The following is a 25,894-nucleotide window of genomic DNA, read 5'->3' on the forward strand; positions in this document are numbered from 1 at the left end:
AACATATGGATGGGTCCTGTTGTTTTATCCAATCTGCAACCCTGTGTCATTTTATGGGCGCATTTAGGCCATTCACATTGAGAGTGATTATTGAGAGACAGGTTTTTATTGACATCGTGTTACCTTTGAAGTCTTTCTGTCTGTAGATTGTTTCTATATTTCTGTTCAATGATATTCTTAGGATTTTTTCTCTTTTATAGGACCCCCTTTAATATTTCCTGCAGTGTCGACTTGGTGGTTGCATAGTCTTTTAAGCCTTGCCGGTCTTGGAAACTCTTTATCTCTCCATCCATTTTAAATGTCAGTCTTGCTGGATAGAGTATTCTAGGTAGCATGGGGCCTTTTAAGAGTTGTTTTTTGTTTTTTTTTTAAGATTTTATTTATTTATTTGACAAAGAGAGATCACAAGTAGGCAGAGAGGCAGGCAGAGAGAGAGGAGGAAGCAGGCTCCCCACGGAGCAGAGAGCCTGATGTGGGGCTCGATCCCAGGACCCTGAGATCATGACCTGAGCCGAAGGCAGCGGCTTAATCCACTGAGCCACCCAGGCGCCCCTTAAGAGTTGTTTTTACATTCCCTATAGCCTTGTGGGTACTGATGTGAGCCTTGCCGGTTTTCAAAGGTCAATTTTTGGGAGCTCACCTTTCAGATGCAGGTCTTAAATGCTGGGATCCCTGAAGTGGGGGGCTTAAACCCTTTGTTCTTCAGGGAGAAGCTCTGGGTAATTTTTAGTTCCCTCCTGATGATTGTTCTCGGTGCTGGGTGTGGAGTTTATGGTGAGACTGTCTTAGCCTCTCTTACCTGCTGTGATATAGGTTTTTTGTTTGCCTATTATGTAGCACTTGTTTAGCTAGTTTTTAGGGGTTTGTTTTGCTTTGTTTTGTTTTGAGAAAATTGTTCCATAGACTTGTGTCTGTGAGAGGAGGGGTGAGTTTGGGATCTTTCTACATCATCATGTTGAACCAGAAACTTGTTGGATAATTTTAATGGGCTAAGAGCAATTTACAATTGTACAGAATTTTGCTACTTCTCCATCTCATTTGGTCCTCACAATACCTTTATATGGAAAAGGCACTATTTTCTCATCTTGCAAATTAGAAAACATAGGTGTAGAGATGTGGATGACTTGCCAAGGTCATGCAACTAATGAGATAACTGGTGGGAAATGTGGCCCTGATGATTGATCCAGGACTCTTTTCGCTATAAATCCTGCCTCCTCCTCATTTCAGAGTACGTAGTCATATCAGGCTAATTAGAGAAAGGTTCAGCCCCAAATTCTTAGGTAACAAATGAAAAAAATGTCTTTTTAAGATTATTTCTTAGTTGAAGATGAATATCCTATTTGCTCTTTACAAGCACATTCCTTTCATAACAGCCATATTGAGCATGGTAGCAATATATGCTGAAAAGATTATTAAGTATGCTGCCATTTTGTGTTCAAAAAGTGGGGGAGGGGATTTATATGCAATGATGTGTTGTGTGGCTAGAGATAGGTGGGAGAAAGGCTTACATGCCATTGTAGGCTCTTTACTATTCCTTGGTTTAAAAAAAAAAGTGTCATTTTTTAGAAAACTAAATGACAGCAACACTAATGACAAAATAATGGTGAAAATAAGTTTAACTCTATGGCCCTAAGGCAAAATTTCTGGGAGTTTCCTTAGATGGAAGGATCTTTCTGTCAACTTTGTCTCACATATCATGGGAGACTTGGGCAGTATTTTGGCTAGTCTAAGGCAAGAGTGAAGGGAAGCATCAGTGGGGAAGAAAAGACCCTTCGAAATAAGGCAGAATCTTACCACGAATCATAAAATAATATTTGCATAAAATATGAAAGAAGTGTAACAAGAAATAGGTCTTTCAATAGGTATATTTACCACTCTTGTTAACCTCTGAGGAATTCCCTCATTGGGTTGGGTAATAAGTATTCCAGACTTCTTCCTCATCTACTGTTAAAATCTCCCCCCCTTTGTCATGTAAATTGCTCTGCACTGTATTAATAGTAAAGACTGCTGAAAGAAAAAATGTCCCTCATTGCCAACCAAAGACCTTCATATCTCTCTTTATTACTTAAAATGCTGTCGGTCTGGCTCTAAGAGATATCTGGAAATAGAATTTTGATTTGTAAATACTGCAGTTTGAAATTCACCTAAGATACATTTTGACTGAAAGGCAGAATTTCACTTGGCAGAATAGTAAGAGGACTTTCAAAAGCAACAAAGAGGATCTGGTTAATAGGGTTAAAACAAATCCTAGCTAGATTTCAGGTCTCCAAAGTCCAGTTCCATCCCCCTTATAGGAATACTATAAGAAGGTACAAGAAGGGGTTAACAATGTTTTGTCATTTAAAGAAAACCTCTGCATAAATAACAGGTTACAGTCTTTTGTCCTTTGATTGTTCATCCCTGAATATCATCTTAAAGTCCTATCACTGTCAAAAATAGCAGGCTGCCATTTTCTCTAGATGCTGAGGAATAGTGGAATTAGTCTGCTCTCATTAGAAAGCTTACAAAAACTGTTGGCAGCACATGGCAAGACAAATTAGGGTGTGGATTAGTATCTATGGAGTGTTAAGCTCAAAAACTTCATCATTGGGTACTAGAACAAATTAGTCAATTTCTCATAACGACAACTACATACAACATGTACTCCATAGTATCGTTAGTGTACAAAATACAGAACAGATCCTGGTGTCTCAATCAGCCCCAACTAACTTCCAAACCAATCACATTCCAAAGCTTTATCTGGAAAACACCTGGCTGTTCCCCAAAAAGTTAAGCACAGAATTACCATATGACTCCTAGTGTATACCTAGAATAACTAAAAACAGGTACTCAGACAAATCCTTGTACAGAAATGTTCACAGCACTATTCACAATAGCTGAAAGGTGAAAACTGCCCAAAAATGCATCACTGAATAAACAGATAAACAAATTGAAAATATGTACTATGGGATATTATTCAGCTGTAAAAAGGAATTAAGTTAACTATACATGCTACAACATGGATGGACCTCAAAAACATTTAAGAAATGTATAGTATGATTCCATTTATATGAACAAATATGCAGTATAGGTAAATCCATAGCAACAGAATGTAGACATGTGGATGCCAGTGGCTGGGGAAAAGAAGGAATGGGGAGTAAATGGGTAAAGGTTATTATTTTGGTGTGATAAAAATGTTCAAACTAGAACGAAGTAGTTATACAATACTGTGAACTGTACTAAATACTACTGAATTACTCACTTCAAAATGGCTAATTTCAAGTTATATGAATTGTACCTCACTTAAAAGCTTTGTCTTTAATTTAAGCATTAAGTTAAAGCATTTATAAATGCCCCATTTTTCATGATGAGGTAATTTTTCATTTTAAATCAGTAAAGAATCATTTTATGATATTTCCATTTAAAACATACTATACCCATTCACCCACTTATGGCTCATATGCTACTTCTCTTAATGAAAATGTTATTTTTAACTTCATTTAAAGCACAATCTCTCTCAATTCTGAGTTATTGCCCATCTTGTTATAGACCATTTTATCCCAACCACAGATAACAAACCTGTATTTATTTCCAATTACAATGACACACATACAAAAATTCCTGCTATTTTAAAAATGTAACTTCCATCTCTCTCCACAAGACTTACTCAAGTTCCAGAGACCAAAATGCTAAGAAATCATGTTAACTTTTAAAGTGAAACATAGAGCGACAATATTTTCAAAACCTAATATTACGTGAGGTTATTGTACTATTTGTAAGACATTCAAAAGCAATGGTCCAGAGCCACAGCAACACTTTAAAAATAATCTTTTTTTTTTTTTTTTTGGATTAGAAAAAACCCTCTCCAAAGTGCTTGTAAGTATATCCATCTTTTAAACCTAGCAATCTTAACATATAGAAATCAGCCAAATAAGATTAATGAATTAAGTTTCTGCTCACATGTAAGTACAAAATATGAATACTTACACATTATTGTGTTGATTTTCAAATCATTCTAACTTGGGCTCTGCTTTACTCCTGTAATTTTGCTTGTGTATGTTTTGTGCTGATGGAGTACATTCTTACCACCAAAAAGCAAAACAGTCTAGTCTTACCATAATTAAGAGCTTCTGGTGCTGTCCATTTAATGGGAATCTGCTTTAAGCCAGAAGATGAATACACTCCCCCATCCTCTTGACGAGACATTCCAAAGTCACTGATTTTCAGAACATTATTTTCACCTACCAGGCAGTTTCTTGCAGCAAGATCCCTAGGTTACAATAAGACATAGAAAATACCTATTAAGACAAATTGAAAGCTGCTTTCACATTTACGATTTCCACACTTTGCATTTTTACATTTGCAGTGTATTTATAATGAGGTTAAGAATGCTTGTGATTTACCAGTCCTTCTCATCTTTCTGTCATAGGTAAAAATCACCAGTGAGAATATTTGCATAGGAAACAGTCCCCATGCTAATTTTCTAGGCATCACATATATTCCCATTTAAATAGAAAAACAGATTCTAGGGTTAAGAGAAAAATCACAGCGGAGAGGCTACGCAAACTTGGCATTATTCCTCATTGGACTGAATTTCCTAGAGCAGCACTGTTTTACGTAACTTCTTTGATGATGGAATGTTTTCTGTCTGTGCTCTGCTGCCCAACAGGTAGTCATGAGCCACGTGTGACTATTACACACTTGAAATGGAACTCATTTGATTGAGAAACTGAATTTTTCAATTTACTTTTAGTTAATTAAATGTAAATAGCTGCATGTCACTAGATAGCCTTTGGCTGTTTTGGCCTCAGAACTTCCCACAGTGGGGAGAATGGCTGAGGTGCCAGAGAAGCTTGTGACTCTTTTTCCCCTGCATCTGGGAAAGGCAAAACTGTATGCTCTGGCTCTGCTGGTCTCTCCCACCTTACCTTATTGCACTCTGCATAATTTCTAAATTCTACCCATACTGGGCTGCTTTTTGTCCTCAAATGCAATAAAAGTCCCCCAGCATGACAAGCTTATTTCCACTGTAGGGCCTTGCTGTCAGCTGTTCCCTGTGCGTGGAGGGCTTTCCTTCTCAGCTATAGTAGAGCTGGCTCATCTTCATTCACTTTTAGCTCAAAATACCCTCTTAGAGAAATCTGTCTCAATCATCTCTTTTGTTCACTGCTGTCTTCCTTATTAGATAAGGGTGAAGTCTCTAATTCTAGTGAGAAGCCCTTCGATAATCAAATTCCTATATATACCTAAATGCTTTTACATGTTTATATATTTATACGTGTACAGAGGAGGAGAGACTATGTATGTGTGTACGAAACTATACACACACACAGAAAATCAGGTATGTCCAATGGGTGTTGGGTATTAAGAAGAAAGTTGTATAAAGGGAGGGATTACTGCAAGGAATCCTAATTTAGATAGGCTGGTAGGGAAGGTCTCTTTGATAGTGTGGTATTTGATCAAAGATATGAAGGAAATTAGAAAGCAAGCCATGGGGATATCGTGGAGAAGAGCATTCAAGATAGAAAAAGCAATAGATAACAAAGACTCTGAAATTGGTACATGCTTGGTATATTTATGGAATGAGCGAGGGGAAGAGAATAGTCAATTTAATCAAAGGGTTAGCCAGGACCAAATAACATATAGCTTTTTATTAGTACATTCCTCGGATTTTACTCAGAGTAAGCTGGAAGGTAACCAGAGAGTTCTGCATACAGGAATGGCAGATCCAGAGAGACCACTTGAGATTATTTCAGAAGTCCATGAAAGGCAATAACAGCCTGCACGAAGATGGAGTCAGTCAAATATATTGGTATACATTTGGAGAGTGTAATCAATAACATTTGCTGATAAGATTGGATGTAGAGTAGGAGAGAAAAAGAATCATGGATGACTCCAAGATATTTTGGCCTGAGCACTTGGAAGGATGGACCTGACATTTATTGAAATAGGAAAGGTTACCCCAAAATTGCTGGAAATGATACAGGAATTCAGCCCAAGTCACAGGATATAAAATCAATGCACAGAAGTTGGTTGCATTTCTATATATTAACAATGAGACAGAAAAAAAGAGAAATCAAGGAATTGATCCCATTTACAACTGCACCAAAAACTGTAAGATATGTAGGAATAAACCTAACCAAAGAGGTAAAGGAAACTGAAAACTATAGAACTATGAAAGAAATTGAGGAAGACACAAAGAAATGGAGAGTCCATGCTCAGGGATTGGAAGAACAAATACTATTAAAATGTCCATGGTACCCAAAGCAATCTACACATTCGATGCAATCCCTATCAAAATATCAACAGTTTTCACAGGGCTGGAACAATCCTAAAATTTGTATGGAACCAGAATAGACCCTGAGTAGCCAAAGTAATGTTGAAAAAGAAAACCAAAGCTGGAGGCATCACAATTCCAAACTTCGAGCTGTATTATAAAGCTGTAATCATCAAGACAGTACGGTACTGACACAAAAACAGACACATGGATAAGGGAACAGAACAGAGAACCCAGAAATGAACTCCCAACTCTATGGTCAACTAATTTGACAAAGCAAGAAAGAACATCCAGTGGAAAAAAGACCATCTCTTCAACAAATGGAGTTTGGAAAATTGGATAGCCACATGCAGAAAAATGAAACTCGAACATTTCCTTATACCACACACAAAAATAAACTCAAACTGGGTAAAGTGCCTAAATGTGAGACAAGAATACATCAAAATCCTTGAGGAGAACACAGGAAGTAACCTCTTTGACCCTGGCCACAGCAACTTCTTGCTAGACAGGTCTCCAAAGGCAAGGGAAACAGGCAAAAATGAGCTTTTGGGACTTCACCAAGATAAAAAATTTTGGCACAGCAAAGGAAACACTTGAAAAAACCAAATGATAACCAACAGAATGGCAGAATATCTTTGCAAATGATAAAGGACTATTATCCAAAATCTATAAAGAACTTATCAAACTCAACACCCAAAAAACAATCCAGTCAAGAAATGGGCAGAAGACATGGTCAGACATTTCTCCAAAGAAAACAAACAAATGGCAAACAGACACATGAAAATATGTTCACTATTACTCATTATCAGGGAAATACAAATCAAAACCACAATAAGATACCATCTCATATGGGTCAGAATGGCTAAAATTGACAACTCAGGAAACAACAGGTGGTGGCAAGGATGCAGAGAAAGGGGAACCCTCTTACACTCTTGGTGGGAATGCAAGCAGATGTAGCCACTCTGGAAAACAATATGGAGGTTCCTTAGAAAGTTAAAAATAGAACTATACTGTAACTCAGAAATTTCACTACTAGGGATTTATCCAAAGGATACAAACATAGTGATTTGAAGGGGGCACATTCACTCCATGTTTATAGCAGCAATGCCCACAATAGCCAAATTATGGAAGAAGCCCATATGTCCACTAACAGATGAATGGATAAAGAGGTGGTGTGTGTGTATACACACACACACACACACAAAATGGAATATTTCTCAGCCATCAAAAAGAATGAAATCTTGCCATTTGCAACAATGTAGATGGAACTAAAGGCCATTATGCTAAGCAAAATAAGTCAGTCAGAGGACAGATACCATATGATTTTATTCCTGTGTAGAATTTAAGACACAAAAACTGATGAACACTGGGGAAGGGAAGGAATAGAATTTAATGATTCATTATTTACATACAATAATAGTAAAATAAATAAAAATAAAGTAAGACAAAAACAGGCAAACGAAAAAAGACTTGACTACAGGGAACAAACTGAGGGTGGTTGGAGGAGTGGTGGATGGGGGAATGGGGTAATGGAGTGATGGGCATTAAGGAGGGCATTATATGGTATTATATGGTAGTGATGAGTACCACCTGTTATATGCAACTGATAAATCACTAAATTCTACCTCTGAAACTAATAATACACTACACATTAATTAAATTCAATTTAAAGTTTTTTTAAAAATGCACATTAGTTGGAGGTCAGAGGACAAGATTCATGGAGTTGAGTGGAGGTGGCCACTTGCCTCCCACTGTCCATTTCCTCCATTTTTTTAAAGGAAAACAATCCCAATTTTAGTTGAATATATTACCATCCATCTAAAAACTCCTATACTTTCCAACTTCCCCTGCAACTACATATGGCCATAATCTAAGTTCTGGACAATGAGATATAAGCAGATGTGTTAATTTCTAGGAAGTTTCTTATACTACCTCACACCTGTCAGAATGGTTAAAATTGACAACTCAGGAAACAACAGGTGTTGGCAAGGATGCAGAGAAGGGGGAAACTTCATGCACTGTTTGTGGGAATGCAAACTGGTGCAGTCACTTTGGAAAACAGTATGGAGGTTTCTCGAAGAGCTAAAAATAGAACTACCCTATGACCTAACAGTTGCTCTACTAGGTATTTACCCAAAGGATTAAAAAAAAATACAGATTCAAAGGGACACATGCACCCTGATGTTTACAGCAGCATTATCAATAATAACTAAACTATGGAAAGACAAAGGTGTCCATCGACAGATGAATGGATAAAGAAGATGTTATATATATATATATATATGCATATATATATATGTATACACACACACAATAGAATATTACTCAGCCATCAAAAAGAATGAAATCTTGTCATTTGCAACAACGTGGATGGAACTAGAGAGTATTATGTTAAGCAAAATAAAACCATCAGAGAAAGACAAATACCACGGATTTCACTCCTATGTGGAATTTAAGAAGCAAAAATGATGAATATAGGGCAAGGGAAGGAAAAATAAAAATAGAGAAAGAGGCAAACCATAACTGACTTTCAATTATAGGGAACAAACTGAGGGTTGCTGCAGGGCAGATGGTGGTGGTGGATGGGGGTCTGCTAAATGGATGATGGGCATTAAGGAGGGCACTAGTGATGAGTACTGGGTATTATATGTAAATAATGAATCATCATTAAATTCTATTCCTGAAACCAATATTATACTATATGTTAACTAACCTGAATTTAAATAAAAGCTTACAATTGAAAAAAATTTTTTCCCATTACATTTCTCCCTCCTGCTAACATAAAGAGGAAGCATACTAAAGTTGGAAAAGCATCAAGACATAAGGGGTTTGGGTGCCTAATAAGTACGCCATACCTGTTCTGGACAGTCTACCTCCCTACCGTGGACTTTTTGTTCTTTTTAATGTATGTTTTCTCATGTGTGTCTTTTGTTATAGGCAGTCAAAAGTAATCCAGTATGGGTGGAGGAGGGCCTTGGTTTTAGACAAGTAGAGTTTATTAGATATCCAAGTGTAGATGTTGAGTAGGCAACTGGATATGTTAGCCTGGGGATTAGAAAAGGTCTAAGAGTTGTCAGCTTTCAGATTTGAAGCTATAGAATTACAGAATGCTTTCACCTAGAGTGAGCATAGAAAAGAAACAGAGGTGTTCAGGGACTAAGCCTTAGAGCACACCATCATTTAGTTTCCTGCTCTATAGTTTTCCCCCTCATTTCTCTTGTAGATTTTCCCTAAGTGGACCCAAATTACACAGTAATACAAGGGAAGCAACATCAGTGTCTGAAACCTAATAGAAACCACGTTTTTGTGAGCTGAGGAATCAGGAAAAGAGGTCCTTGCAAGTGGAGGGAAAATCATGGAGGGGAAATAGCCAGAGAAGGGTTCCATGTTTGAACCCTTGAACGCTTACTGATTCCATGTTTGAACCCACACAAGTTTCAGCCTAAACCCAGAGCTGCACATTTGATGGGCAGACCTAATCCCATTTAGAGAACTAAACTTTCTTAAACGACTTCCCATGTCCCACTGTCTCACACAGGGCACACCAAGACAAAGGCTTTGAGAAGTTAACTGTGAGATGAATCACTGTGAGGCAGTGAACTTATATTCTGAGCCTAACTGGGTTGACTGTGTGCTAAAACAAAAACAAAAGCAATCAGCTACCTCCAGCACCATATAACAGGGACTCAGAGCTTGTGCAATGTAACATTCACAACATCTAGGGTACAACTCAAAATTGCTAAACATACAGAAAACAAGAAAAATGTGATCAACTCTAATGGGAAAAACAATCAACAAATACCAACATCATAGTAACCGCATATAAAGTGGTTATTATAACTATACTCCATAAAATAAAGGAAAATACTTTTGAAATTAATAGAAAAGCAAGCAATCTCAGTTGAGAAATAGAAACTAGGAAAATTATAGAAATAACATACCCCAGCTGAAGAGCACAAAGAAAGGAAAATAGAAAAATGTGAAATGAGCATCAGGGACCTAAATAATACCAAAAGATTGAAAACACACTACTGGAGTCTCAGAAGTAGAGGAATAAAGGACTGAGGCAGAAAATCTGTTTGAAAAAAATAATGACTAAAGAAGTCACCAATTTAGTTGTGAGAAATAAGTTTGCACATTCAAGAATCTCTGTGAACTCTGAACAGGATAAAAATCAAAGAGAGAAAAAAACCCCACTTACATATATAACAATTAAGCTCCTAAAATCCATGGAAAAGAAAAATGTCTTAAAAGTAGATAAAGAAAATGACACATTTAGTACAGAAAATGATTCAAATAATCATGGATTTCTCAAAAAAAAGGGGGGGGCAGAAGACAGTGGAATAACATCTTTCATTTGTTAAGATGGCTATTCTTCCCAATTGATCTACAGACTCAATGTATACGCAATCAGAATTCTAGCAGATATCTCTGTCAACTCAGAATTCCATAGCTAGCAAAAATATCCTATAGAAATGAAGGCAGAATAAAGACATTGTCATATGAAAGAAAGCAGAATTAACCGACCAACAGCAGATCTACTCTACCAGAAACACCAGTAGTATTTCAGCCTAAAAGATGATACCAGAAAGAAATCTGAAACATTAGGACAAAAGGAAGCACAAGAGAAATAGTAAGTATGTGGGCAAATGTAAATTTTTTTCCCTCTTAAGTTCTTTAACATGTGACTGAATATTGAAAATGAATATTATAGCATTATCTAATCAGGTTTTCAGTGTATGTAAATGTTATACATATGACAACTACCAGATTAGATAAAAATTGAGTGTGAACAAAGGGACTCATATGGTTGCAAATTTTCTACATTTCCCATGAAATGATACAATATTAACTCTTAATAGTTTGTGCAAGTTTAGGTATATATATTGTAATCTATAAAGCAACTCCTAAAAAAAGATGTAAAGAGATATAGCTAAAAGGTCAAGAGACTAAATTGTATAGGATGCTAAAAAATATCAAACATTATGTATTCAAAATATCAAATATTCAAAATAACAGTTTCTAACTGGTTGTTACTAGTGATTCTACAGGCAGCATAAGATAGAGATGGTTCAGTATTTATAGACAAATACAAATTTGGTTTCAAAAAATATTCCCCAAAAGCAAACTCTAGTTCTGATGGTTTCATTCATAGGTTTTATACATTCAGGGAAGAAATAACCATGTTATGGGAACTTTTTCAAAAAAACAGAGAGTAACTGCCGAACTCACTTCATGAAGCTAGCAGAATTCTAATACAAAACCTTGCGAAGACACCATCAGAGAAATTACAGAAAAATACCCTCATGACGATAGAGCCAAATATTTTAAACAAAATATTAGCAAATCAGAAGTGGGGGAAAGATGGTGGGGAAGTAGGAGACCCTGTTTCAACTGGTCTCCTAAAGTGACCTAATTATCTACCAGAACACTCTGAACACCTATGAAATCAGCTTGAGATGTAGGATTATACACTTCTGGATCTCTACGGGGGCAGAGGACACCAGTGGAGAGATAAAGTGAAGTGGGAATGCTCCGACTGAAATCGGAGGATAAAAAGAATGGGGAGGAAGCCACCAGAAGTGACCCATTGGAAAGTAATACCCCAATATAAAAGTGCCCTGTGACTGGGGACCAGCATTAACTTAGAGTCTGGTTAAAAGCACTCAAAAAGAGCAAAAGATCATAAGGGGAAACTGGTGGAATCTGGTGGTCACAGCCACCATCGCTGATCACCTGGGCCAGAGAGAGTGTGGCGGAGCCTCCAGTTCCTGGTCCCTGAGCCCCTGGGGTTGTGCAGCTTGCACCACCGCTTGGCTGGGTGCACTCCCACCCCCACATGAGGGAGTCTGGTGTGGGTGCCAGGCTGTGCTCTCTAACAGCCTTTTGCACTCTGCAAGCACTGCGTGACCAGGGTCTGACCCACTCCCTGCCCATGCCTGGGAAAGCTCTGGGTGGGTGCTAGCCAGTGGTCTCTAGGATTGGACCAGGATCTGGATGCTCCCAGCCTGGGCCTGAAGGAACTCAGCACGATTCCCTCCACGTGGGATCCCTCCACGGCGACCTGTGCAACCATGAGGTCTGGACCCCAGACAGCAGTCCCGGCAAAGGCATCTACCAGAAGCAGGCTCCCTGGACCAATATCATTCACTGTTTAAGTGGCATGGGGGTGCAGAGACAAGCGGGCACTTTGGGGGACCTCTGAGACGGTGGCTGGGCACGTACATTGCCTATGGGAGGTTGCATGGTTCAGCAGAGTTTGCAGAGGGGGAGTCTGTGTGTTCTGGACCACCCAAAGGGGAGCAGACTGAGGCTTCTCTCTGAGATGGAGGTCTGGGCGCAGTTTGCTTTCCACTAAACCTCCGAAAAACCGCAAAAAGCCACCAAAGAAAAAAAACCTCCAGAGAACAAAAGCCTGAAAAACCGGTTTCCATGGAACACAACACAGCAGGCCCCTTCCCCAGAAAGCAAGCCACAAGAATGAGAGGGCAACCACCACAGGGTCCCCATAAAACTGTAAAATCCCAACATCAGGGGAAACCAGTATACTAAGCTCCTGGTATTGCCCTAAAACCTGTATATTTCATAGACACAACTTTTATTTTTAATTCGTTCTCACTATTCTTGTTCTTTTAAATTTTTTTAACCTACTTACCATTACAACTAGAGGTTTAATACAACACATTCCATAATAACCGTTTAACTTGAACTTTTTTCATACATATACCGGTGTTTTTCTTTTTCTTTTCTATTTTTTTAAATATTCCTATAGATATTAGCTTCAAGGTAATCCTCATTCCCTAATCAGTACTACCCCTATATATAAACCAGTTTTAATCTCCCTTTATCTCTGGAAAGTTGAGTCCTTTAACAAAGATATCAAGATACACCCAGGAAGAATCAAAATAACTTTCCTCGCCCACATCCGAGGATTTATAACCACCCTCCCATCTTTTTCCTCTGTCAGTGTTTCTATATATTTGTTTTTGTTCTGGTATTATAAAAATCTTATCCTTGGGGTTCATTTTGGCTGGGTTCTTCTTTTTTCTTGTCATTTACTTTTGTCAGTCTTTTTGTTTGTCTGTTTTTGCTTGTATACCATTTAAGTCTTACTTTTGGGGCTCATTCTGGCTGGGTCTTCTCTCTCTCTCTCTCTTTCTCTATTTTTCTTTTTCTTTTTGATGGTGACTTCTGATTGCTCTGAAGCGTTCCAGGGTACATCTTGCCTGGATTGTGGTTGATATATTCAGCTACACATCCCCTCAGCCACCTCTCACCAAAATAACTAGGAAGAGGAACATCCAACAGAGGAAAAATTCAGAGACTGTGCCCTCTCCATCAGAACTATTCGATATGGACATAAACAGTATGTCAGAAAGGGAATTCAGGGTAACAATAATCAAGGCAATGGGTAGGTTGGAGAAAACCATTAGTGACAACATAGAATCTGTAAGGGCAGAGGTGAAAGCCACCCAGGAAGAAGCTAAAAATGCTATCAGTGAGACCCAATCTAATCTAAATACTCTAACAGCAAGGGTAACTGAGGCAAAAGATAGAATTAGTGATCTAGAGGACAAACTGATAGAGAAAAAAGGATCAGGAGGAGGCATGGAAGAAACAACTTAGAACCATGAAAACAGAATTAGGGAAGTAAATGACACCATGAACATTCCAACATCAGAATTATTGGGTTCCCTGAGGGGGTAGAAAAAGAGAGAAGACTAGAAGATAGTTCAACTAGAGTTGAGCAAATTCTGGAAGAAAATTTTCCCAAACTAGGGAATGGAACCAGGGTTCGTGTCCTAGAGGCAATGAATCAAAAAAGACCTTAGGCACTTGATTGTGAGACTGATGAATCATAATTTTAGACAAGAGCTTCTGAGGGCAACTAGGGGAAAGAGATTCCTTATGTACAGAGGAAGGTTCATTAGAATAACGTCAGATCTGTTCACAGAAACCTGACAACCCAGAAGAGGCTGGCAAGACATATTCAGGGCACTAAATGAGAAGAACATGGAGCCAAGAATATTTTATCCAGCAAGGTTGATATTCAAAATGGAAGAAGAAATAAAGAGCTTCCAAGACCGGCAAGGTTTAAAAGACTATGTGATCACCAAGCCAGCACTACAAGAAATATTAAGGGGAGTTCTATAAAAGAAGAAAAAACCCAAGAGTGACATAGAACATAAATATACAGAGACAATCTACAGAAACAAGGACTTCACAGGCAACATGATGTCAATAAAAACGTATCTTTCAATAATCTCAACATGAATGGCCTAAATGCTCCCCCAAAAGGCACAGGGTTGCAGACTGGATAAAATGATAGGACCCATCCATATGTTGTCTACAAGAATCCCATCTGGAACCTAAAGATACATCCAGACTGAAAGTGAAGGTATGGAGAAGCATCTTTCATGCTAATTGGCCTCAAAGGAAAACTGGGGTAGTGATTCTCAAATCAGATAAATTAGATTTTAAACGAAAGACTGTAGTCAGAGATAAAGAAGGACATGACATCATTCTTAAAGGGTCTATCCACCAAGAATATCTAACAATTGTAAATATTTATGCTCCCAATATGGAGGCAGCCAACTACATAAGCCAACTGTTAAGATAAAGAGTTATATTGATATGAATACATTAATAGTAGGGGATCTTAACACGCCACTCTCAGTAACAGGCAGATCATCCAAGCAGAAAATCAATAAAAAAACAAGAGCACTGAATGACACATTGGACCAGATAGAACTCATAGATATACACAGAACATTCCACCCTAAAACAACAGAATACTCATCCTTCTTCTTTTTTTAAAAAAAAATATTTTATTTTTACTTATTTACTTGAGAGAGAGACAGTGAAAGAGAGCATGAGCGAGGAATAGGTCAGAGAGAGAAGCAGACTCCCCATGGAGCTGGGAGCCCAATGTGGGACTCAATCCCGGGACTCCAGGATCATGACCTGAGCTGAAGGCAGTCACTTAACCAACTGAGCCACCCAGGCGCCCCCAGAATATTCATCCTTCTTGAGTGCACATGGAACTTTCTCTAGAATAGACCACATACTGGGTCACAAATCAGGGCTCAACCAATACCAAAAGATTGAAACTATTCCCTACATATTCTCAGTCTACAATGCTTTGACACTGGAACTCAACCACAAGGAAAAGTTTGGAAGGAATTCAAACACTTGGAAGCTAAAGACCACCCTGCTTAAGAATGTTTGGATCAACCAGGGAATCAAAGAAGACCTTAAACGATGCATGGAAACCAATGAGAATGAAGACACATCAGTCCAAAATCTATGGGATATGGCAAAGGCAGTCCTAAAAGGGAAATACATAGCCATCCAAACCTCACTCAAAAAAAAAAACTGAAAAACCCAGGATACACCAGCTCTCTTTACACCTTAAAGAACTGGAAAATCAACAACAAATTAAGCCAACCCCATGCACAAGAAGGGAAATAATCAAGATTAGAGCAGAGATCAATGAGATAGAAACCAGAAATACAGTAGAACACATCAACGACACTAGAAGATGATTTTTTGAAAAAAATCAATAAAATCGATAAACCTCTGGCCAAACTAATCCAAAAGAAAAGAGAGAGGACCCAAATTAATAAAATTATGAATGAAAAGGGAGAGATCATGACTAATACCAAGGAAAGAGAAACAATCATCAGAAATTATTATCAACAGTTATATGCCAATAAGTTAAGCAACCTAGACGAAATGGATGCATTCCTGGTAAGCTATAAACTTCCAAAACTGAATCAGGAAGAAATTGACAACCTGAATAGACCAATATCTAGTAACAATATTGAAGCAGTGATTACAAACCTCCCAAAACCCAAAAGCCCAGGACCTGACGGATTCCCTGGAGAACTCTACCACACATTCAAAGAAGAAACAATACCTATTCTCCTGAAGCTGTTTCAAAAAATAGGAACAGAAGGAAAACTTCCAGACTCTTTCTATGAAGCCAGCATTACCCTGATCCCCAAACCAGGCAAAGACCACACCAAAAAGGAGAATTTCAGACCAATATCCCTGATGAGTATGGATGCCAAGATTCTCAACAAGATCTTAGCTAATAGGATCCAACAGTACATTAAAAAGATTATCCACCATGACCAGGTGGGATTTATCCATGGGATACAAGGGTGGTTCAACATTCGCAAATCAATCAATGTGATAGAATAAATCAATAAGAGAAGAGAGAAGAACCACAAAGTCCTCTCAATTGATGCAGAAAAAGCATCTGATAAGGTACAGCATCCGTTCCTGATTAAAATGCTTCAAAGTACAGGGATAGAAGGAACATTCCTTAAGTTTATAAAATCTATCTATGAAAAACCCACAGCGAATATCCTCCTCAATGGGGAAAAGCTGACAGCCTTCCCTTTGAGATCAGGAACACAACAAGGATGTCCACTCTAGCCATTGTTGTTCAAAAGGTACTAGAGGGGCGCCTGGGTGGCTCAGTGGGTTAAGCCGCTGCCTTCGGCTCAGGTCATGATCTCGGGGTCTTGGGATCGAGTCCCGCATCGGGCTCTCTGCTCGGCAGGGAACCTGCTTCCCTCTCTCTCTCTGCCTGCCTCTCTATCTACTTGTGATCTCTCTGTCAAATAAATAAATAAAATCTTTAAAAAAAAAAAAAAAAAGGTACTAGAATTCCTAGTAACAGCAATCAGACAACAAAAAGAAATAAAAGTATTCAGATTGGCAAAGAAGAAGACAAACTGTCTCTTCACAGATGGCATGATACTTTATATGGAAAACCCAAAAGACTCCACCCCCAAACTACTAGAACTCATACAGCAATTCAGTAATGTGGCAGGATACAAAATCAATGTACAGAAATCAGTTGCTTTCTTATACACTAACAATGAAAATAGAGAAAGGGAAATAAGAGAATCGATTCCATTTGCTATAGCACCAAGAACCATAAGATACCTGGGAATAAACCTGACCAAAGAGGTAAAGGATCTGTACTCAAGCAACTATGGAACACTCATGAAAGAAACTGAAGAAGACACAAAAAGATGGAAAAACATTCCATGCTCATGGATTGGAAGAATAAACATTGTAAAAATGTCTATACTGCCTAGAGCAATCTATAATTTCAGTGCCATCCTGATCAAAATTCCACTAGCATTTTTCAAAGAGCTGGAAAAAACAATCCTAAAATTTGTATGGAACCAGAAGATACTCCAAATCGCCAAGGAAATGTTGAAAAAGAAAACCAGAACCAGGGGCATCATGTTGCCTGATTTCAAGCTATATTACAAAGCTGTGATCATCAAGATGACATAGTACTGGCACAAAAACAGACACATAGACCAGTGGAACAGAGTAGAGAGCCCAGATATGGACCCCCAATGCTATGGTCAAATAATCTTCAACAAAGCAGGAAAAAATATCCAGTGGAAAAAAGTCTCTTCAATAAATGGTGCTGGGAAAATTGGACAGCTGTGTATAGAAGAGGAAACTCAACCATTCTCTTACACCATATACAAAGATAAACTCGAGATGGATAAAAGACCTCAACATGAGGCAGGAATCTATCAAAATCCTAGAGGACAACATAGGCAGTAACCTCTTCGACATAGGCCATAGCAACATCTTTCAAACAAGTCTCCAAAGGCAAAGGAAACAAAAGCGAAAATCAACTTTTCGGACTTCATCAAGATCAAAAGCTTCTGCACAGCAAAGGAAACAGTCAACAACACAAAGAGGCAACCCAGGGAATGGGAGAGATATTTGCAAATGACACTACAGACAAAGGTCTAATATCCAAGGTCTATAAAGAACTTCTTAAACTCAACACCCAAAAAACAAATAATCACATCAAAATGTGGGCAGAAGACATGAACAAACACTTCTCCAAAAAAGACATACAAATGGCTAACAGACACATGAAAAAATGTTCATCATCACTAGCCATCAGGGAGATTCAAATAAAAAACCACACTGAGATACCACCTTACACCAGTCAGAATGGCCAAAATTGACAAGACAGGAAACAATAAATGTTGGAGAGGTTGTGGAAAAGGGGCAACTCTCTTACACTCTTGGTGGAAATGCAAGTTGGTGCAGCCATTTTGGAAAACAGTGCGGAGATTCCTTAAGAAATTAAAAATAGGGGCACCTGGGTGGCTCAGTGGGTTAAAGCCTCTGCCTTCGGCTCAGGTCATGATCTCAGGGTCCTGGGATCGAGCCCTGCATCGGGCTCTCTGCTCCGCGGGGAGCCTGCTTCCTCCTCTCTCTCTGCCTGCCTCTCTGCCTAGTTGTGATTTCTCTCTGTCAAATAAATAAAATATTTACAAAAAAAAAATTAAAAATAGAGCTACCTTATGACCCTGCAATTGCACTACTAGGTATTTACCCCAAAGATACAGATGTAGTGAAAAGAAGGGTCATCTGTACCCCAATGTTTATAGCAGTGATGGCCACAGTCACCAAACTGTGGAAAGAACCAAGATGCCCTTTAACAGACGAATGGATAAAGATATGGTCCATATATACAATGGCATATTATGCCTCCATCAGAAAGGATGAATACCCAACTTTTTCATCAACATGCATGGGACTGGAAGGGAATATACTGAGTGAAATAAGTCAGTCAGAGAAAGGCAATTATCATATGGTTTCACTTACTTGTGGAGCATGAGGAATAACACAGAGGACATTGGGAGATGGCGAGAAGTGAGTTGGTGGAAATCGGAGTGGGAGAGAAAGCATGAGATACTATGGACTCTGAGAAACAAACTGAGGGTTTTGGAGGGGAGGGGAGTGGAGTTTGGGTGAGTCTGGTGGTGGGTATTAAGGAGGGAACATATTGCATGGAGCCCTGGGTGTGGTGCTTAAACAATGGATTTTGGAACACTGAAAAAAATTAAATTACATTAAAAATATAAAAAATTAAAAAACACAAAATATTAGCGAATCAGATCCCATAATATATAAAAAGGATAACATATCATGGCCAAGTAGGCTTATCCAATAATGCAAGGTTGGTATAACATTTGAAAATTAAATCAGTGTAATTCACTAGACTGATAGAATACAGGGAAGAAAACCATTTGATCATTTCCAACTGATGCAAAAAAAGCCTTTGAAAGTATTCAATCTCTGTTAATGATAAAATGCTCAGCAAACTGGAAATACTTCCTCAACCTGACAAAGGACATCTACAAATAATTCAACCAACAATATCATACTTAATATTAAAAGACTAACATGCTATTCCCTGAGATCAAACCACTATTTTTCTTGAGGTCTTAGGCTTTGAAATAATGTATAAAAGCAAAAAAACAAAAACAAACTCCGAAACACAAATATCAGACAAAAGTAAAACTAGCTCTATTGGCACTATTTACAGATATAGAAAATCCCAGGCTAGAGAAGAACTCAGATAGTAACCCCTTTAATATCAGCTGTAGCAACTTCTTTGTAGATATGTCTCCTGAGGCAAGGGGAACAAAAGCAAAAATAAACTACTGGGACTCCATCAAGATAAAAACCTTCTTCACAGTGAAGGAAACAATCAACAAAAGTACAAGGCAACCTATAGAATGAGAGAAGATACTTGAAATGACATATCTGATAAAGGATTAGTATCCAAAACATATAATGAACTTGTATAATTCAATACCCCAAAAATGAATAATCCAATTAAAAATGGGCAGAAGATTAAAAAAATGGGCAGAAGACATGAATAGACATTTTTCTAAAGAAGACATACAGATGGCCAGTAGACACATGGAAAGATGCTCAACATCCCTCATCATCAGGGAAATACAAATAAAACAAGAATGAGATATCACTTCATGCCTGCCAGAATGGGTAAAATCAATAATATAAGAAACAACAGGTGCTGGTGAGGATATGGACAAAGAGGAAATGTCTTGTGCTTTTGGTGGGAATGCAAACTGGTGCAGCCACTCTGGAAAACAAAAGTTCCCTTAAAAAGTTAAAAATAGAATTACCCTATGAACCAGCAATGGCACTACTATTTACCTAAATAATACAAAATACAAAATACAAAAATACTAATTCAAAGGGATACATGTACCCCAGTGTTTACAGCAGCATTATCTACAATAGCCAAATTATGAAAGCGGCCCAGATGTCCACTGACTGCTAAATGGATAATGAAAATATGTGTGTGTATATATAGATGTATTTATATATATATAAATATATATATATACATATAAATATATATATATTTATAAATACATCTATATATATATAAATACATCTATATATACACACACACAGTGTGATATTACTACACACACACACACACACACACACACACACACACACACACACAGTGGAATATTACTTAGCCATAAAAAATGAAATCTTGCCATTTGCAGTAACATGGATGGAGCTAAAGAGTATTACGCTAAGTGAGACAAATCAGTTAGAGGAAGACAAATACCATGTGATTGCACTCATGTGGAATTTAAGAAACAAAACAAATGAACAAGGGTGGGGGGGTGGAGAAAGAGGCAAACCAAGAAACAAACTTTTAACTACAGAGAACAAACTGATGGTTACCAGTAAGGGGAGGTGGATGTGTGGGGGGGTTGGGCTGAACAAATGATGGGGATTAAGGAGTATACGTGCTGTGATGAGAACTGGGTGCTGAATGTTAAGTGTGTTGAATCACTAAATTGTATACCTGAAACTAACATTATACTATAGGTTAACTAACTGAATTTAAATAAAAACAAACAAACAAAAAAGGAGACCTTATGCAATTTATATAACAAGGATTAGAATAAATGAATTTAGCAAGGTTGCAAGATAAAGGGTTACTATAAAAAAAAACTTACAGCAAACAATTGGGGAAAAAACTCTATTTATAGTAATGCTAATAAAACAAATACCTACAAATAAGTCTAGCAAAAGACAACCACATCCCTTATACTTAAAACTACAAAACTTGACTGAGAAAAAAGAGTGAATAAGCAAATGGAAAGATACTCATTCCATGCTCACTGAGAAGACCCAATACTGTTAAAAGGGCCATTTTCCCCAAGTTTATAAATTTAATACACTCTCAGCCATCATTCTAGCAGGTTAGTGAAATTAGACAAGATCTAGTTAAATTAGACAAGCTGCTTTTAAAATGAATATGGAAATCCAAAGATTCTATAGTAATCAAAATAATTTTCTAATAAGTAGAAAGTTGAAGAGCTTACTAAAGTGATTTCAAATCTTTTTTTTTTTTTAAAAGATTTTATTTTTATTTATTTGACAGAGAGAGATCACAGGTAGACAGAGAGGCAGGCAGAGAGAAAGAGAGAGAGAGAGGGAAGCAGGCTCCCTGCTGAGTAGAGAGCCCGATGTGGGACTTGATCCCAGGACCCTGAGATCATGACCTGAGCCGAAGGCAGCGGCTTTAACCCACTGAGCCACCCAGGCGCCCTCAAATCTTAATTTAAGATTTGTTATCAGCACAGTTCATCAAATGCAAAAAGATATGATAGCCCAATGGAACAGAATAGAAGGTCTAGAAATACACCCACAAATGTATGGTCAACTCATTATATTTTGTTTACAGATTTTTTTAAAGTAAAAATTATTTCAATATTTTAGAGAGAGCATATGAGCAAGTGAGTGGAGGGGACGAGTAGAGGAAGAAAATCTTCAAGCGGACTCCCCATTGAGCAGGGATCCTGATGAGGGGCTCAACCTCACTACTCTGAGATCATGACCCGAGCAGAAACCAAGAGTTGGATGCTTAGCCATCCGTGCCACCTGTGTGCCGCGATTTATTTTTTCAACCAAGAGAGAGAGCACGTGAGAACACTCACATCGGGGGTGGGGGGGGGGCGGAGAGAGAGAGAATCCCAAGCAGACTCTCTGCTGAGTGCAGAGCCTGATTCAGGGTTCTACCATGACCTGAGATCATGACCTGAGCCAAAACAAGAGCTGGACACTTAACCAACTGAGCCACCCAAGGTGCCATAACAGCTCATTTCTTGACAGAAGTACAGTGGCATCACAGTGCACATTTCTGAAGCCTAGTGGGCCACTGATGTTTCTTGGGGCCACATGGCATCACTCTTGGTCAGAATGAGATTATTTTCACTGCAGCATCTCAGTGGTTTATGGAATTTGGGTGGCCATGCTTTCTTCGGGTGAGCACACCTACACTTGACAACCACATACACTCCCGGTATCCTAACTATGTTTATTATACCACTGGCCAGGAGGCTTATTCTCCGCGGTCAGGACTACAGTTCCATGAGGGAGCCATCTAAAACCAATTTAGAGATACCTTCAAGTCAATGTAAATAACACTCAGTAACAGTTACAGAAAACTGGTTTTTGGGGTTGCATGAAGTTCAAGTGAATAGAAATACTATCTTTTTGGCATCATGTATGAATTAAAACGAAACCTCAGGCCTTCAGGCAGTCAGCACATACTGTATCTGCACTGCTTGCCTAATGTTCTACTAAGTCTTAAGATAGAAAAAGCAGATATGATCTCTGGGCTGAGTTGCTAATGATCTAATTTGGAAGATAAGGCAGATCCACACCTTTCCTCTTCCTTCTCCATTCCCTCCTTTATTAAGCTTGCTGCTACCCAGCCCTGAGTCTGACAGTCTAGGAAACACTCTGGTGATCCCTGCTCTTCATGCATGAAAGTGCTAGAAACAAACCACTGAGCCAGCATGCTACAGACTGCAAATCCTATAGGAACTCGGAGATGAGAAATCTCAGAATAGGCTGGTGTTGTCATTCACAGGAGGTATCAGAGATAGCTGTATCTCACCACATGCGGAGGGATGTACCAGCAAATACTGCTGACTGCCAGAAGGATATGGAAATGTTCCACTTAGGTCTGCTGAGTAATCTTCCTTGAAGATACAAAGTCAAACTTCTGAGTGTGTACCAGAGGTGCCTTACAAAGTCATACATAACATGAGACAGGCTAATTATGGCTCATATGAGAACAGAGAGCAGTTACAGGAAGTCCAACTCCAGCAGACAGTGGAGATGAGTCAATTTTCTGTGCTCTCTAGAAAGCACAACAGTGGGCATCGTGCTCTGTGGAGATGTTGCCTCTCAGAGCAAATGCTGTGGTAAACCAGCAACAGCCAGGAGGCCAAGCCAGTGTTCTCCTTGTCTTGATGCCTTACCCTAGACATCATTTTTATTGCTTGCAGCTATAATTACGCAAAATCAGGATATCATTCACAGGAAATAAGTTAGAGGAGTGTGTGTGTTAATATAAAAACTATTCCCACTGGGACTGGATAGTAGTGAGTCACAAATATCTAGCAACGTTTAGGAGGAGAAAACCTCTTTAAGACCCAAAGGCTTTCTTATTCTGATTAAAACATGGCATAAAAGCAGTAATATTGCGGTGGGATGGGTGGTAAGTGAAGCAGATATTTGATGTAATCAAACCATGTATTACTTTATCCATGCCTAATGGGTGGCTACAGCCTTTGAATTTTAAACAAGAGCTAAAATTCGTTACCCGTAAGAAAAAAAGTGACACTTCAAACTCCTTCCCCTATCAAAGGAGAAAATAAAAATTATCTGTGTAAGAAGCATATGAAAAACCCGTTTTCTGAAAAAGCCAAGTGGCCTCAATGGCTTTAAAACAGTATCTATGAGTGTTTTGATGGAAGGAGAGTAGGAATGCCAGTTTCTTTTGCAAAATTTTGCATACAATAACAGGAACAGAATAGTAAACTGTCCCTTAGAGCATATCAGGAAACCGAGGTTGGGCAAGGAGGAGTGTCTTTGGCAACAGAGCTGACCCGCTGGGGACCATTTATATGGGCCAATACCAAAGCCACTGCTGAGCAGACAGTGATGGGATCAGAGATTAGCCAAAAAAGAGATGACTGGCCTATTCTTCCACAAGTCAGATGTTGCTCCTTTCCACTTCAGAATCTACCTTAATTTTCCTCTGAATAAAGTAGGATGAATAAATGTAGGGCCTCCAGGAGGTGCAGTCATTTAAGCCTCTGACTCTTGGTTTCAGCTCAGGTCATGATCTCAGGGTGGTGAGATCAAACCCTGTGTCTGGCTCCAAGTTTAGAACAGGGTCTGCTTAAGTTTTTCTCTCCCTTTCCCTCTGCCCCTCCCCCTACCCTGTGCTCTCTTTCTCTCTAAAATTTAAAAAATAATCAATCTTTACATAAAAGTATATGTAAATATGAACATTGCCCTACGTTCCTCATTTTCAAGCACACCCTTGATTTCACCCCTGGTTTTCCATTAGTCTTTCTTGCCATCACAATCTCTTCCATCATGCTCCATACCCCTCGCTTGGCAAGTTCTCGGCCCATTATTATTGAGGCACTTATTTTTGAAAGTATAGCTCCCAAAGGAAGTCCCAGCTACAAAACTGAAAATTAATCCCATTATTAAACTGTGCTTTGTCTCTTCCTTGGAAAAATTGTTCAGTGTCACAGTGTTCTGGGAGGTCGGAAACAAAAGTATTACTTCTGTGAATGCAGTAACAGACCAGGTGGAGGGAGGGTTAGAGTATAATTTATGCTTTTTTGCTCAGGGCTCATCCGAGGTCCTTTGGGTACACATGGTGAGAGCCAAAGGACTCCCTGTTCCTGAAACGGCCTTCCTGCAGCCTGTCAGGACATAGAATCCTCAGTATTGCTTAAAATCCTCATTTGCTTACAGCCGCTGCTAAAATGCAAATATGTTACCTGTGGGGACAGGGGCACCTATTGCCACTGAGCCGTGTTTTGTCATCAATGTTTTGAACAAATAAATATGGATAAAGACATAAAAAGTCTTAAAGGAATGGGATGATAGGGCAGTTTTGTGAGAAGAGGGGGCGAGGGAAAATGGACCAGCCTAGGGAACTGGCTACAAACAGGCCTGGGCAAGGCACAGAGTGGGCTCTTGTGGGAAGAGTCTCGGGGTGAACATTTAAAAGTGTGCTGTGGCCTTGGGTAAAGGGATAATGCAAATGTAACTCCTAAAAAGTCTGTCTGGGACTGTGTCTTGTGCACTGATTCTAAACCAGGTTACTTTCTTCTCAACAGCAGGGGAAGATCATCACTGGGGCTTGAAGGCCTCAGCCAGTGAAATCTACTGATAGGGGAGTAAGGCTCCCTGGGGCTGCATTCCGTGAAGAAACTGAGGCCTTCGGTGATTTTGTCTAAAGAAGCTGCTGCCCAGTAGCTGGGACACAACACGACCAAGTCCTTGCCTGACACAGCTGACTGAGTGAGAGCCATTTATGGAAGCTACTGTAAGTCATCTGCCTTTACTTAAAATGGACATGTTCAGCACATACAGAAGTGCTTACTCCTTTTGGCTCTTTCATTTCCTTTCCTGGGGCAAGTTCCCTGTAAGAGAGTTCTGTTTGGCAAGGCACAAATACTAACTCCACATATTCTTGTATTTAGCTTAGAGATCAAATTCGTAGGTAGTTGGCTAAAGCAAAAGAACTCATACTAAATATAGACATTGACAACAAATTCAGACCTGAACACATACAGTGGTAACACTTGCTTCTGTCCTAAATTTACCTGCAGAACCCAAGATGGACTTTATATTTAACTACTATGATTAGTCTGGATGGTTTATCATTTGATGAAATGGGTACTCTATTTGTATAGTCAGGTA

The 25,894-nt window shown here is 38.8% G+C and overlaps 1 protein-coding gene across 6 annotated transcripts in view; it reads right to left on the reverse strand.

The window, feature by feature from the left end:
- FER (FER tyrosine kinase) overlaps window positions 1–25,894 on the reverse strand; it is a 466,540-nt gene that overhangs the window by 27,549 nt on the left and 413,097 nt on the right. For all 6 annotated transcript variants that reach the window (XM_045999916.1, XM_045999920.1, XM_045999919.1 and 3 more), the window contains one exon: window positions 4,095–4,249. In XM_045999916.1, coding sequence (XP_045855872.1) covers window positions 4,095–4,249 — 155 coding nt within the window. The remainder of the gene's footprint in view (window positions 1–4,094; window positions 4,250–25,894) is intronic.

This window comes from Meles meles, chromosome 3, assembly GCF_922984935.1.
Source record: "Meles meles chromosome 3, mMelMel3.1 paternal haplotype, whole genome shotgun sequence".
Classification (NCBI taxonomy): domain Eukaryota; kingdom Metazoa; phylum Chordata; class Mammalia; order Carnivora; family Mustelidae; genus Meles; species Meles meles.